This window comes from Fundulus heteroclitus, unplaced genomic scaffold (assembly GCF_011125445.2).
Source record: "Fundulus heteroclitus isolate FHET01 unplaced genomic scaffold, MU-UCD_Fhet_4.1 scaffold_40, whole genome shotgun sequence".
NCBI classification, from domain to species: domain Eukaryota; kingdom Metazoa; phylum Chordata; class Actinopteri; order Cyprinodontiformes; family Fundulidae; genus Fundulus; species Fundulus heteroclitus.
In genome coordinates this window covers 2,507,958-2,521,868 of record NW_023396813.1, presented here as the reverse complement: position 1 = coordinate 2,521,868, position 13,911 = coordinate 2,507,958, and the positions used below count along the sequence as shown (strand labels likewise).

Here is a 13,911-nt window from a genome sequence, read left to right as displayed (position 1 = left end):
AAAGGATTGCTGTCCCACAGTTGAAAATCTGCGGTAAAAAAGTTAACTTTTGCCACCTGTTGCCTTAAAAAAAACTTTACTGTGTCACCTGCGGCTGCGAGAGCAGGTTCATGCCTGCTTATCACTGTAGCTGCTTTTTATCATTGGGGAGAGAAAAAATATATAGTTTGATCATCTACCAGTTGGGAATCCTCCTGAACCATCGTATGGCCACCCCACCCTGATGTGACTGACTTTAGCCACTATTCTGTTGCACTGTAGAGTGGATCCCCCGCAACCCCCTTGTTCGTTCACCAAGACCCAGAGGTAAACTGCTCCTCCCAATGGCCTTTCCTCGTCTCATAGCCTTCAGCCTGTCAGCCTATGTGCACTGTACAGACCTGTAGCATCTTCTCACAGCAAGCAGGGCACCTGCAGCTGCAAGGGTTGCCAATTCATCACACAGTAATATGACAGATAGGTCACAAGATTTTTTGAAGTGCTTGTGCCGCGCCCTTTGTGTCATGAGAAAAATGACACTCCGGTTGGCTGTCCGGTTCACCTCTGCCAACAACCGCTATTGGACATAACATCAAACACCTCACACCCAAACATTAAGTCTTGCACAAAACATATGCAAACTTTGACCTTGATTAACCGGAGGAGATTGAAACCATCTTCTCCTTGAATGTGGCTGCTCAAATCTTTTTTTAAAAGATAGGTCATTGGTGATTTTAGGACTTCAAGCATTAATGTTTCCATTCACATTCCTCTCCTTAGATTGCAAGATAATGTATTATCTATGTAATCAATCTTCAGCAGTAACAATCATGGTATGGGCCTTTGAGGGTATCTGTGCTGGAACACTTAACAGTCAGCATGAATGCTTCACAAATCAGTTTCATCACACAAAATCATCAGTTTAGCATTTGTCTACAATTTTGGGTTCAACTAATTAAGTACAAGCTGTGTTAGATTCCTATGCGCACATTATTTTAGTATACCTTAGACCAGTGGTGCCTACAGAAATGTTTCATGAGGTGGCCAGATGGGGTTCACTTAAACTCTTGGGGTGCACACTGAAACTGAAAGTCATAATTTCAGTATTTTATTCTACTGTTGTACCTGGCTGTAGAAAACTATCATAAAGACTTAAAGTAAATTCCTACTGATATCTTTTGGTTTATTATGTGATTTTTTAATGTTACTAATATTCTAATGTGCACAGACCAATAACAGTATAGTTAACATTTTGAGTTGAACAACAACTCATTTTTATTGTGTAATTATATCAGGAATACGGTGTACATTGATTAATTTGTTGTAAACAAAACAATTGCTGGGGAGTACAGAAATTGTAATTTTTTGCTAAATGTAACGGAAATTTCCCAATAGGGATCATTAGTCTTGTTGTGATTACAAGACTATACTATATGTGTAGGAAACATTTAAAACTTTGCTTAATGTAAACAAAAAAAAAATTACTTTTAAAAAATAAACACTTTATTTGCCTGTTACTTTGTTTTTTTGCAAACACATCCACAAAGACTTCAAGGTTTATGACCCTAGCCCTTCTTGATTCTTACTCAGCACTCCCAAATTGCTTAAATGCTCATCAGTCATGGTACCTCTCCAGAGAGTTTTGATTAACTTTAGCACAGAAAAAATGCACTCACAGGTTGCAGTGCTCACAGGTAATGCAAGTACAATTTTGCACCGTTTAAACATTTTGTGGAAGACCTCCTTATATGGCTCCAGAAAGACATTGAGCTCTATTAATGTGTTTGGTGTTTCCTGTACACTACTTTGCTTCCTTTCGAAAATGCACTTAAGCTGGGGGTTCTCATATTGCAGATCCTCAGTATTGCAGTTGTATTCTGAGGCAAATGGAAACACTACATCTTTCTCACAAAATCTGGCACTGCACGGATTCAAGGTCTGTATCCCTTTCATTATGACACGATTTTCTTCACAAAATTTTCTCATCACCTCAGAGAGAACCACATCAATAACTGGAATCAATACGCCTGTCCGAAAAAACTCCTTCTCTGTATTGACTTGTCATTGAACTATTGGAGTGAACAAGTAAAGCCCTTAAAGCAAAGAGCTTGGTCTAACTTGACAGCCTGGGGGTGTGGCACTGTTGTTGCATTGCACTTTAAGAGTTAACGTATTGTCCCAGATGTCATTAAAGAGACAGCCCTCTCTGTAACTCTCCAATGTGTCAACAAAAGAGTCAAGTGTGACAGCTGTACCCAAATCAAGGTGAGGGTACGGTAAAATATCTGATAGATATTTGATCTCACCAAGAACACTGGTAAATGTTACAAGCAAACTATCAAACTTGAGATCTATTTGGGCTAATAAACCACTTGCCTCTATAGCTCTGTCACCATTTTCCTCTTCTGATATTTCTTTTAGTAGACGTATGATGGCTGGCAGTCTCTATCTTGCAAGCTTTATACCTACGCTCTCTGTGTTATCTTCTGTGTAGCTATGAGGAGCAGAGTTTCTCAAATAACTTTAATGTACTTTATTTTCCTTTACTAATTTATTGTATTCCGCATTTAAGGAGGCTGAGGGAGAGGATGTGCTTGCAGTGGATTGTTCACACTCTGCTTATGCTAACATGACATTAATATGTGCTTCAGATTTGGCATGGCCTAAAACTCCCCCATCTTTGAAGGTTGCCTTTTTCCAATTTTAAAACCCTCTTCAGATGTAAATACTGAATCACCTGAGGAGGGGAGATTGAAGTGCCAACAGGCATAACAGTAGGCAGACTCGTTACTCTGAGAATATTCCAGCCATTTATGTTTGTTGTACCCATGTTTAGAAAAGCATCGTCTTTTGTCCTCTTGACAGGTACGAGGGAAGATTTACACAAGTAAAAACAGGGCTTCTGTTAACTGTGACATCATCCAGAGAAGACGGCTCACCCATTACTACCATCTAATGTAGAACAGATTACTAGATCAATGTGTGCTTCTGTGCTTTTTTGTCTCTCTTGTTGTGTCTCTGCTCTGTCTTCTGTAACCCCAGTCGGTCGAGGCAGATGACCGTTCATACTGAGCCCGGTTCTGCCGGAGGTTTTCCTTCCCGTTAATGGGGAGTTTTTCTTCCCACTGTCGCTTCATGCTTGCTCAGTATGAGGGATTGCAGCAAAGCCATGTACAATGCAGACGACTCTCCCTGTGGCTTTACGGTTCCCCAGGAGTGAATGCTGCTTGTCGGGACTTTGATGCAATCAACTGGTTTCCCTATATAGGACATTTTTGACCAATCTGTATAATCTGACCCAATCTGTATAATATGATTGAACTTGATTTTGTAAAGTGCCTTGAGATGACATGTTTCATGATTTAGCGCTATATAAATAAAATTGAATTGAATTGAATTGAAATTGATTTTTAGTTGTGACTGCTCTGCTCATGACTGGGAGATATCTATGATGAAACAAGAGCCAAAATCAGTGATTCTGACATTAAAATAATAATAATAATACCACCCTCTCCATAGTAATGATCAATTATATCTGTAATAATGGGCCTATAGGCATTTCGATTCAGACAAATAACTCCACTATCAATATTATATATATCAACATTATTTAAAAACCTTTAAGTGATTATGTCATGATTTGTGATTTAATGGAAACACACTAATGAAAACATAAATTTCTCCAGATGATGTTACAATATAGGCAAGTTATTAATTTCATTATTATGGACACATGGTCATTATTTCACATGTAGGTCCAGGAACAGATCGAGCACCTTGTTTTGTGATCAATGGTGCTGATGACACTCCCTGGTTTTCTGCTGCCTGAGGTTTTTCCTCGTCACTGTGCTCTACTAATGCTGGCTCTGTATCCTTGTCATGCTGCTCTGTCTGCTCCTGTCCTCCATCCTCCTCACTGAGGCTCTGATGCTCTCCTGTCATCTCTTTCTCTCCTTCTGCTGTAATTTTCTTAATGAAAGATATGTACCGTGTACAAATTTTGAAGTTTAAATTTTTAATTCTTTGAATGTTATAATGATAAAAAAAAGACTGTATCCCTTGTCCATTGTTTGTCTTTTATGTGTATAATTAACGTGGGCAGAAGGAAATTTCACCTGTGGACTTTTTCTCCATTGTCTGAAAATGTACAAACCTTACACAAGCACCAGTTAACGACGTTAGCTACACAACTCTGTCAAAACTTGTCAAACACACTAAAAAGCTGCTTTAACAGTATACTGTTACACTATATTGTTACAGCACAATATTTACCCCTCTTCTGTTACTAAAGAATAATTTGACTTATTTACTTACCGGTAGTCTTATTTGCTTTCTCTTTGAATTCCTTTTGATATCATCGTTGGAAAGCGGGCATACGCTTATCTCTAGCTATCTGAACATGCAACAGCAGCAAGAGGGGAGAGGGGTGGGGCAGGAGAGCCACGGTGTGCTTTAAAATGTCAGGAAGAGCGGCTGCCTTGCTTGCTGCGCACATGGCATGAAATGCTAAATTGCTTCTACTACAATTTACACTGGCCAATGGGGTGGCGTGGCACCATTGCCTTAGACTAGGTAATCTGAGTCTATGATCTATAATGGTCAAATTTGTCTACTCTTAATACCAGCCAACTAAGGTCTCCTACTTGAAACAGGGCTTATGGATAATTAATTCATCCAAAGTTACCAATCTGAGGATGTTAAAGGCAGGTTGCAATGAGAAAAACACCACTTTTCTAAAAAAAGTAGAAAAAATATTGCAGGCTGCAGGGAGATCCAACTCTCAGCCATGCTGAGCCAGAAGACCCCTGTTTACGTGCTGCAATGTGTCCGGTGTGTTTCCTTCTTTAGTCCTGTGCCACTGTCGCCCCGAGTGCAATTATTGTTCTTATCAGGATCATAATTCACTCAAAACTTCCTTCAAGCATTTTCACAGCCAGGTACTCCTGTCCACAATTACTTTCATCTTAGCTTAGAAGTTTGCACTGTAATCATTACATGCAAGTACTATAAATGTCTAAATGTATTTTCAGCAGTGTTTAACAAAAATCATCCAAGGTGTGTCTTACCTTTCAGTGCTTGGCAGTTGAAGGTTATCTGTAACATAACTTAATCGTCCTTCTTATTATATGGATGTTTCTGCTTATTACTATGTAGCTAAGCTCCACCTTCTTTTACTTAATACAGTTAGTGCATGGTATATTTAAGGAACTTGGTGTGGAAACCTTTGTTTAACCTTTGCCAACTAAACTCATCATTTTCAGGTTTACAAAACAATACCCTAGCCACCCTCTTCTGTTCTGTCTCTCTTCGAGGTCGGTCATGTCTTTCAGCTCTCCTGAGCTTATCTACTCTCCTACCCTGCCACCCTCTCTCCTGCTATTTGTCTTGTCTTTCTGAGCACTTTCTTCATAATACCCGAACTCTGAAAAATCATGGATCTGGTAAGCTGGTCTCTCAATGCTATTGATAATTTTTTTTCGACGGGTAGGCAACGAAAGGGGGGACCCGTCCTGTCCCGATCTGACTATTTTTGGAGGATACACCCTATATTCTTGGATTGAAAATGGTGTCTTTCGACTTTGTCATTCCTGGACGTTTGAAACGTTTGCATGTTTGGATTAAGGATACTTGGATTTCTACGTATTGGATCTGGTGGATTTTTGATGTATCAGCAAATACAGCAGATGTCGGTAGCCATTTGGCCTTGATCAGTCTACCGGCTGCAAATGACGCGCTCACTAAGGCGGTGAACGGACAGACCTGGAAGGTGAAGGAGCAGAGCCGAAAGCTGGCTGTGCTGGAAAGCAGACTGGCTTTGGTGGTTGAACTCAAGGGCAGATGGGATAAAATTCTGGAAGTGTAACATGGAAAAGCCCAACAATTTGAAATATTGGATTCGCTATTTGGAACCAGCAAAAACTTAAAGCTGACAGGAAAGTCAGAGCAGCTTGCCTCAAACAAATAAAGTATTTGGATTCTGCCTTCCCTTATCAATGTAACCCCTGGATTGTTATGGCTGAGACTGCTCAGAACTCTACCCCGCTCCATCCTTCCCCGCGCACACCTGTGGATGCTTTTCTGAACTTTTGGCCGGTGGATAACATCAAGGACAATGGCCCTGGGAGAGTGTTCACGGAAATATAAACACTTCACCCATACAGACACACATAACTGATGCTCACGAATACTGATGAACTTACACACGACAAATCTTCAATGTTATCCTTCTGCTATATGTGTCTCGTCTTATTTGTGCTTTCTGTGCTAGAGGTTTTTTGATATCTCAAACTGTATCCTGTTATAGGATAAAGTTTGAGTTATGTTTTTTACCCTCTCACCTTCCCTTTTTTTGTGGCCTCTATTTTTTCACAGAGAAATGACAGCGCCCTGTGGGCACCGCGTAAGGCGGTTGACCTTGGCAACAAGGCCTCAGTAAATCGTCTCCCCCAGAAATGTTTGTAATGTTTGTTTGTTCATGTTATGGCGATTGTACTGAAACAACAATTTTCTGCTAGGATTATTAAAGTATGTCTGATTCTGATTCTGATGATTCTGAAACTAATATCTAGTTTGAGCTTTTTCAAATTTAACAAGCTGAAAACTAACAGTTAACAGCAGTCAAATGGCAGAATTTAAAGCATTCTCCAGGTTCCCAAACCAATAGTGATTCGCAAACAGCGTCGACTGTTCAAATGCAGCCCCACTGAAATTTAATTCAGAGTCTTTTAAAGGGTTGAGGAAGGTCTTGATTAGGGTTGGGAATTGAAAAGATTTTCACGATTCCGATTCCCTTATCGATTCTGTGAAACGATTCGATTCCTTTTCGATTCTCTTTTCAATTCCAATTTGGGGAAAAAAGGAGAACAAACAGTTTGATGATGAGCATCAACTTTGTTTACTTAACTATCACACGACCTTACAAACTAACAAGGTCAAGATGTCCACAGCAAATGTGCAACTGGAGTAACATTTATATTTGTTTAAATAATAAAAGGAATGTAAGCACAAACTTAAATACAGTAGATGAATTTTTTAGAATACAAGAAAATGTAAGTTTGTTGTGACAGTTGCTTATTAATCTCTCTTTAGATAACCTCAGTCATCTAAATCTAATGGAGAAGCCATCCGTTATTGAAAAAGCATTACTGTACAATTTTTGGAAATAAACTCGTCTCCCCCTAATTTAAATAAACGAGCATCACCTTTCTCTCTTTCCCTGAGCTGCGGAGCAACTTCGTAGCATGTTTTGTTACATCCATTGCAATAGCTAGAATCATGTAAGAATTCCAGCTACCAGTAGTTCTAATTAAACATGCTACCAAGGAAGGGCTGGATTAACGATAAAGGCACACTCCCTTAATAACCCCAAAGAGAGGTAGGAAATTGGTTTATTTCCAGAAATGGCATATGATTTACTAGGAACCAGCCAGTGATGTAAAACTAGCTACTTACCACCAGAGTTGCCTTCCATGCTGGTCGTAACTTTAGCTTCTGTCCGGTAAGAATCAAAAACACGGCATTCATTAAATTGTATGCCATGTTATGTGCGCAGGTCTTTCTGCCTGTTGGATGTATTTCCTCCCGCAGATATAATTGCCACTTTGCAATGATTGCAAAGCGCCTCGTTGCCATCTTTCTCTTCCTTAAAATGAAGCTAAACTTTCCCATTTACCCGATGGGGTGGCACTTTTTTTTGTTTTGCTTTAAGCCTGGTCACGTTGTGCGCAAGTTACGCACACGTGCTTACTGAACGCCATGTGCGTAACTTGCGTATAAAACGTGACGTAACCTGCGTAAAAAAACGTTGTGCTAATGTTGTGCTGCTAAGAGCCACGGCACGACGGAATCGAAAAGAGAACCGTTTAGCGAGCTGCCAAACGGTGCCACAGAATTGGAAAACACGGAACCGGTTCTAATCAGGAACCGTTTTTCAATTCCCATCCCTAGTCCTGATTGGTCCATGGCTTCTGGAAATGGTCCACACAGGAGCTCTGTATGTTGTAGGCTGGTCCAGTGTCCTTACAGCCTATCCCAGGCATGTGCTGCTACAGTCATTTTTGCATCATTAAAGTAGAGCCCAGGCTGCACTACTGCGTGAAATCGACAGCCGTTACACAAGTAAAAACAGGGCTTATTTTCCTAGTCCCTACTTATTGTTGTTTGCCAATGTTGTCTAAATAATTCCAAATCATTCAATACATCTTGCAGTTTCTTTGATTCAGCATTTAACAGCTCAGTCATACAGCTTTCATCCTACAAGCTACATCCACACTAATCAAATTCACCCACACTCAAGTTAGTAAACTTTCATTCACACTTGGTCCCTGGCGATTTTATAACCGAATTAATAGTTTATGAATGGTCCCATTGACCAGCTACCTCAGTTCTGCATGTATGCACACTTGCTTTCTTTAAGTCAGGTTTATTAATGTTTATTTGGGGAAGGGTCAGGCAAGGAGATTCCTCCCCAGATCCCTCCTGGTATTTAACCTGTTTACTAATAATTTGAAATTATATTTGTACTTACAATGAATGTAGTGCTCACTTTTCCCCATTAAAAGCATAACTGCATTTATCATTGACATTGTTTTCTCTGAGTTATTCTCAGTTTACATTTTAAGCTTTTTTATTCTTAAGCTTTTTTCTTTTTCATTTAGTCTTGAGGTGTTAAAATAAACGTGCTTTAATAATTATTGTTCGATTCATTTATTTTAAAATTGCTGTTAAGTTTACTGTGAAAGATTTTGCTGGCCCCAACCAAATATACAAAGTAAAAAAAAATTTGGTATTCTTCAGATCATAAGTTACCACCCTTTGAAACCAAGGACTCTTCCTCAGTCCACCAGCCATGACTACAGGTCCATGTCTGTTAAGTCCAGCAGCCAAGTCTTGCTGCAAAAGGCAGAAAAATAAAAGAAGTTTTGAAAAATTCAATAAGCTTTCTGGTAATTCGCAGTGGGAGTGAAATGAGTCTTGCTGCTTATGGAAAATGCAGCTGGGTATGAAATCAGGCCGTCGGGAGCGAGGTTCTCAGAGAACATGGTGGAAAAAACAAAACAAAATGAGAATTAAAATTGTCTTGTAATTAATTTTGTAGTTTCTCCCTTTTATTCAGAAGCATTAGACATATTTTGTATGTACAGAGTGCATACAGAACGAAATTTCGTTGCATTACTCCATGCAGTCAATCACTTTAATACTTTTTCTATTCATCCAAAAAAAATAATTTGTATCTTGTTCAGCTTCAATGTGTGTTTTACACCTCATTTTTCCAGAACTGCTGAGAACGATGTCATACTTGACTCAACACATCCACATTCCCGTCAGTCAGTCCGTATTTTTGCTGGTGTTGGTGTTAGTCTCATCGGTGTCCCTTTTTCGTTTTACGACCGTGGTTTCCTCTCTTTTGGCCGCACCTCAGGATGCCCCTGCCCAAAGCACTCTGGTCAGGGATGAAATAATAAAAAAATAAAACAGGAAAACAACAAATAGAAGTTGTCTAGAGTTAAGTTTTCAAGGCATGTAATTGTCATCAGCAAAAGCAGAAAATGTCAGAAACAGGAAATGTTTTGTCACCCCCAACCATTTAATTCTCCAGCACCTTCTGTTTTCCTTTTTCCCTTTCTCGACTTTCAATTATAACTTTCAATTATATTTTATTCCTCCAGACATTTAATTACTTTTAGTCGCATTTAATATTATCCTTGTCATGTTTGCTTTTAGATGTTTGGCCCACATGCAGAATACACTCGGTGAGACAAATTAGATTTCACGGGTTTTATTCTCAAAGGAACGCTCCACACCCGCGAGATGAATTGGGGACCACGGTCAGACAGAACGTCCTGCGGGATACCATGCAGACGAAACACGTGTTTCATCAGGAGCTGGGCCGTTTGGAGGGCAGAGGGAAGCTTTCTGAGGGGGATGAGATGGCATGCCTTGGAAAACCTGTCGACTACGGTGAGTATTGTGGTCATTCCTTGTGATGAGGGGAGTCCGGTGACGAAATCGAGGGCAATGTGCGACCAGGGGCGCTCGGAAACCGGCAGGGGCTGAAGGAGGCCAGCGGGGTGTCTGTTCGACGGCTTGTTCTGGGCACAGATGGGGCACGAGAGGACAAACTGTTTTACGTCCTGGGACAAGGTGGGCCACCAGAAGCGTCGGGAGAGGAAAGTCCGGGTCCGGAGGATGCCAGGGTTAGCAGAGAATCTGGGTCTGGCTCGATCTGAAGGCCTCGGGAGATTAGGTCCTGGATCCTCCAATGGAGGGCTCCGATCACACAGGACGGCGGGAGAATTGGTGCTGGTTCCTTTTCTGAGTCGGGAGGAGAGTAAAGGCGGGACAGGGGTTCTGGTTCTTGGAATCGGGACAATAGGAAATGGTCAAATTAAAACGGGAAAAGAAAAGGGACCAGCGGGCTTGACGGGGGTTCAGTCTCTTCGCCGTCTGGAGGTAGGCCAGGTATCTATGGTCTGTCCAGATCAGGACGGGCTGCTCGGACCCCTCGAGCCAGTGACGCCACTCCTCCAGGGCGAGTTTTATTGCCAACAGCTCTGTCTCCGACGTCGTAATTTCGTTCTGCTGGGGAGAGACGTCGGGAGAAGAAGGCACATGGGTGTAACCTTTGATCTTGGTCTGAGCTCTGGGAGAGGACTGCACCCACCCCGGTGTCAGAAGCATCAATCTCCACTGTGAACTGTTTCTTCGGGTCAGGGTGGATTAGGATGGGTGCTTGAGAAAACCGCTTCTTTAGGGTGGTGAACGCCGAGTCAGCCTGAGGGTTCCACGAGAAAAGAATCTTTACGGAGGTGAGGGCATGAAGAGGGGCGGCGACCTCGATGTAACCTCTGATGAAACGCCTGTAGAAATTGGCGAACCCAAGGAAACGCTGTAATTCTTTCCTGGAATTGGGTACGGGCCACTCGAGGACAGCTCTTATCTTCTTGGGGTCAGACCGGACCCGCCCCCCTTCCAGGATGAGGCCGAGGAATGAGACTGAGGATTTGTGAAATTCACATTTCTCCACCTTTACAAATAGCCGGTTCTCAAGAAGACGTTGGAGCACTTGGCGGACATGGTGTTGATGTTCGGCTTGGTTGCGGGAGTAAATAAGGATATCGTCTAAGTAGACAAAGACGAAGATGTTTAGGAAGTCGCAGAGAACGTCATTTACCAGGGCTTGAAACACTGCAGGGGCGAAGGGCATGACCTGATATTCAAAATGCCCCAGGGGAGTCTTAAAGGCCGTCTTCCACTCATCTCCCCGGCGGACTCGCACTAAGTGGTAAGCGTTACGCAGATCTAACTTAGTGAAGACTGTGGCAGATTGAATCGCCTCTAAGGCGGAGGAGAGGAGTGGGAGTGGATATTTATTTTTAACAGTTATAGCGTTTAGGCCACAGTAATCGATGCAGGGGCGAAGGGAGCTGTCTTTCTTTGAGACGAAGAAGAACCCGGCACCGAGTGGGGAGGATGACGGACGGATTAACCCAGCGGCTAACGACTCCTTGATATATTTTTCGAGGGCCTGACGTTCAGATTGGGAGATGTTATAGAGGCGGCTGGTCGGCAGCAGGGCACCAGGCAGGAGATCAATAGCGCAGTCGTACGGGCGATGCGGCGGGAGCGAACACGCCTGATCCTTGCCGAAGAACTGTTTTAAGTCATGATAGGGCGTAGGAACCAGTTTTAAGGGCTCGGGATCTACCTGAGGTTGGGGCAGTGTGTGCACCTGACAGGCGGGTACAGCTGACTGCAAGCAGTCAGCATGGCACTTAGGTGACCAGGTCTCAACCCGCGGGTCGGCCCAATTAATCAGTGGGTTATGCTGTTGCAACCATGGGAAACTTAAAACTAGTGGGGCATGCTTTACAGGAAAAACTAGAAATGAGATCTTTTCTCTGTGATTGCCGGAAACCACGAGTTCTAAAGGCTTGGTTCGATGGGTTATTCATGGCAGAGAACAAAGGAACTGTCGATTAAATTAAAATCGCACCCCGAATCTACTAGAGCGATCACTGCCTTTAAACAGAGGCGTGGAGGAATAGAAAGAGACAACTGAGATCGGTCCGCCGGTTCCCCCTCTGCAACCGACAAACCTAATCTTTTGGCCGGTCTGGACAATCTTTAATAAAGTGGGTGGGACAGGCACAATAAATGCATAATCGTGAACTCATTCGCTGTTGCCTCTCAGAGGGTGTGAGCCGAACCCGGCCCAACTGTATAGGCTCCGGGGGCGATGAAGGAGTCACGGCGGGTCGAGAGGGGTTTCGCTCGGGCAGAGGTGGCCGATTAATGAGAGGTCTATCTGGCCGGTTTCTGCCCCGAGCCCGAAGCTGGTTATCTAGCCGGACAGCGAGGGTTATGTATTCATTAACAGTGGTTGGCTCCTCTAGACGCGCCAGCTCGTCCTTGAGGGACTCATCTAATGCCTGGAAAAACACGGACTTCAGCGCGCGCTGCTCCCAACCCGGAGCCACCGTACGGAACTCGATGGCGAAATCAGCCACTCGTCTGCCCCGCTGCCGAAGGGCCAACAACCGCTGGGAACTCTGCACTTCGTCTGATTTGGCCGTGAAAACCATCTTAAACTCTGTTAGGAAATCACTAAAAGAGCAGCCGAACTGTTGGCAGTCAGGGAAGCGGGTCTCCGCCCATCTAAGGGCTTTTCCGGTAAGAAGTCGTAAAATAAAAGAGATCTTAGCTTAATCGTGGGTAAAGAGACTGGGAGAACGATTAAAAACCAGGGAGCACTGGAAGAGGAAACCCCCACAGTCACCACTCTCCCCGGAGAATTTCTCCGGATTAGGGGATGAGGTTTCGGGGATTCCCAATGACGTCACTACTGACGCGGGCTCAGGGGAGGGGCTGGCAGACGCGGAAACAGCTGACTGCCGGCTAGCGCTCAACATACCTGTCAGCTGGTTGATCTGGGCAGCAAAACCCTGTAGCTGGTCCTGCAACCCGGATACTGCGGCTTCTAGCCCCCGGATCTGATCCTGTTGGACGGCTAGAGCCCCACCGAGTGTACTTGGGAGACTCGGAGGACTATCTTAGTCTGCTGAAAAGGTAAGGAGGCGAAAAGCTGTGGCCGATTGGTCATACCACAACGGTAACACTCTGGCATCCTCCCGCTGTTCGAGCGCAGTTCTTATAGAGGGGCCCGGTGCTGCTCAACTGCCCGCAGGTGTGCGTGCTCCGCCCAACAGTCAACCCCGAACACCTGTGGGAGAAGCAGAGATTGCAGAGCCGGCAGCAAGCTGCCCGACCCTGCCTGCTGAGTCCTGACACCCCTATAGTATATTATTCAAAACCGTAAGGTTGCTTTTACCAAAGGTTACTTTAAGGCCTGTGTTTATTTCTCATTAGGTGATTTTCTCCTGAGGAAATGACTTAAACAACGTCAATTGTCTTCAACCCTATATTCTCTCCGTTTTTTAGTATCTAGCTACTTATGCAGGCAATGTATTTTCTCAGCATGAAATCATAGATCTCGCCCCTGGTGTTTTTTCTGCCCCTGGAAACTTTGCCTTTACGCTATTATTCAAACTTCTCCAGCAAACTGGCCCTTTATTTATTTTTTAATGGTCTTCTGTGAACTCAACCAATCATGCGAAAGGCTTCTGACTTATTGGCTATTCTGAGATAATGATAGAGTATTCTCCTTTTTCAATTCTACCTATGATAGGAGTCAGAATGCTTTAGCACATCTGTTGCTTTCATCCAGAACAATCCAGAAGTTCTGGCCAGCCCACTGTCTACAATTACAAGAGGTCTTGTGTTCCCCAGTGGAATATCCTTAGGCACCTCTTCCCCAGCAGAAGTGCTCGTATTTTAGCTAAAAATCAAAATTGAACTTGTCTTATAGATCCTATTTTAGTTTGCCTTAAAAGAACAATAAGTAACTAGAACTGCAAGCAGTTATTAACGGGT

The 13,911-nt window shown here is 43.1% G+C and overlaps 1 protein-coding gene across 4 annotated transcripts in view; it reads left to right on the top strand.

Moving 5' to 3' along the window:
- ptar1 (protein prenyltransferase alpha subunit repeat containing 1) overlaps positions 1–13,911 on the top strand; it is a 124,344-nt gene that overhangs the window by 97,777 nt on the left and 12,656 nt on the right. The window contains exon 7 of one of the 4 annotated variants that reach the window (XM_021313615.2): positions 1,834–2,928. The exons of the other annotated variants lie outside the window; for them this stretch is intronic. Coding sequence (XP_021169290.1) covers positions 1,834–2,047 — 214 coding nt within the window. The 3' untranslated portion in view covers positions 2,048–2,928. Of the gene's footprint in view, positions 1–1,833; positions 2,929–13,911 lie in introns of those variants that run through there. 4 annotated transcript variants of the gene reach the window in all.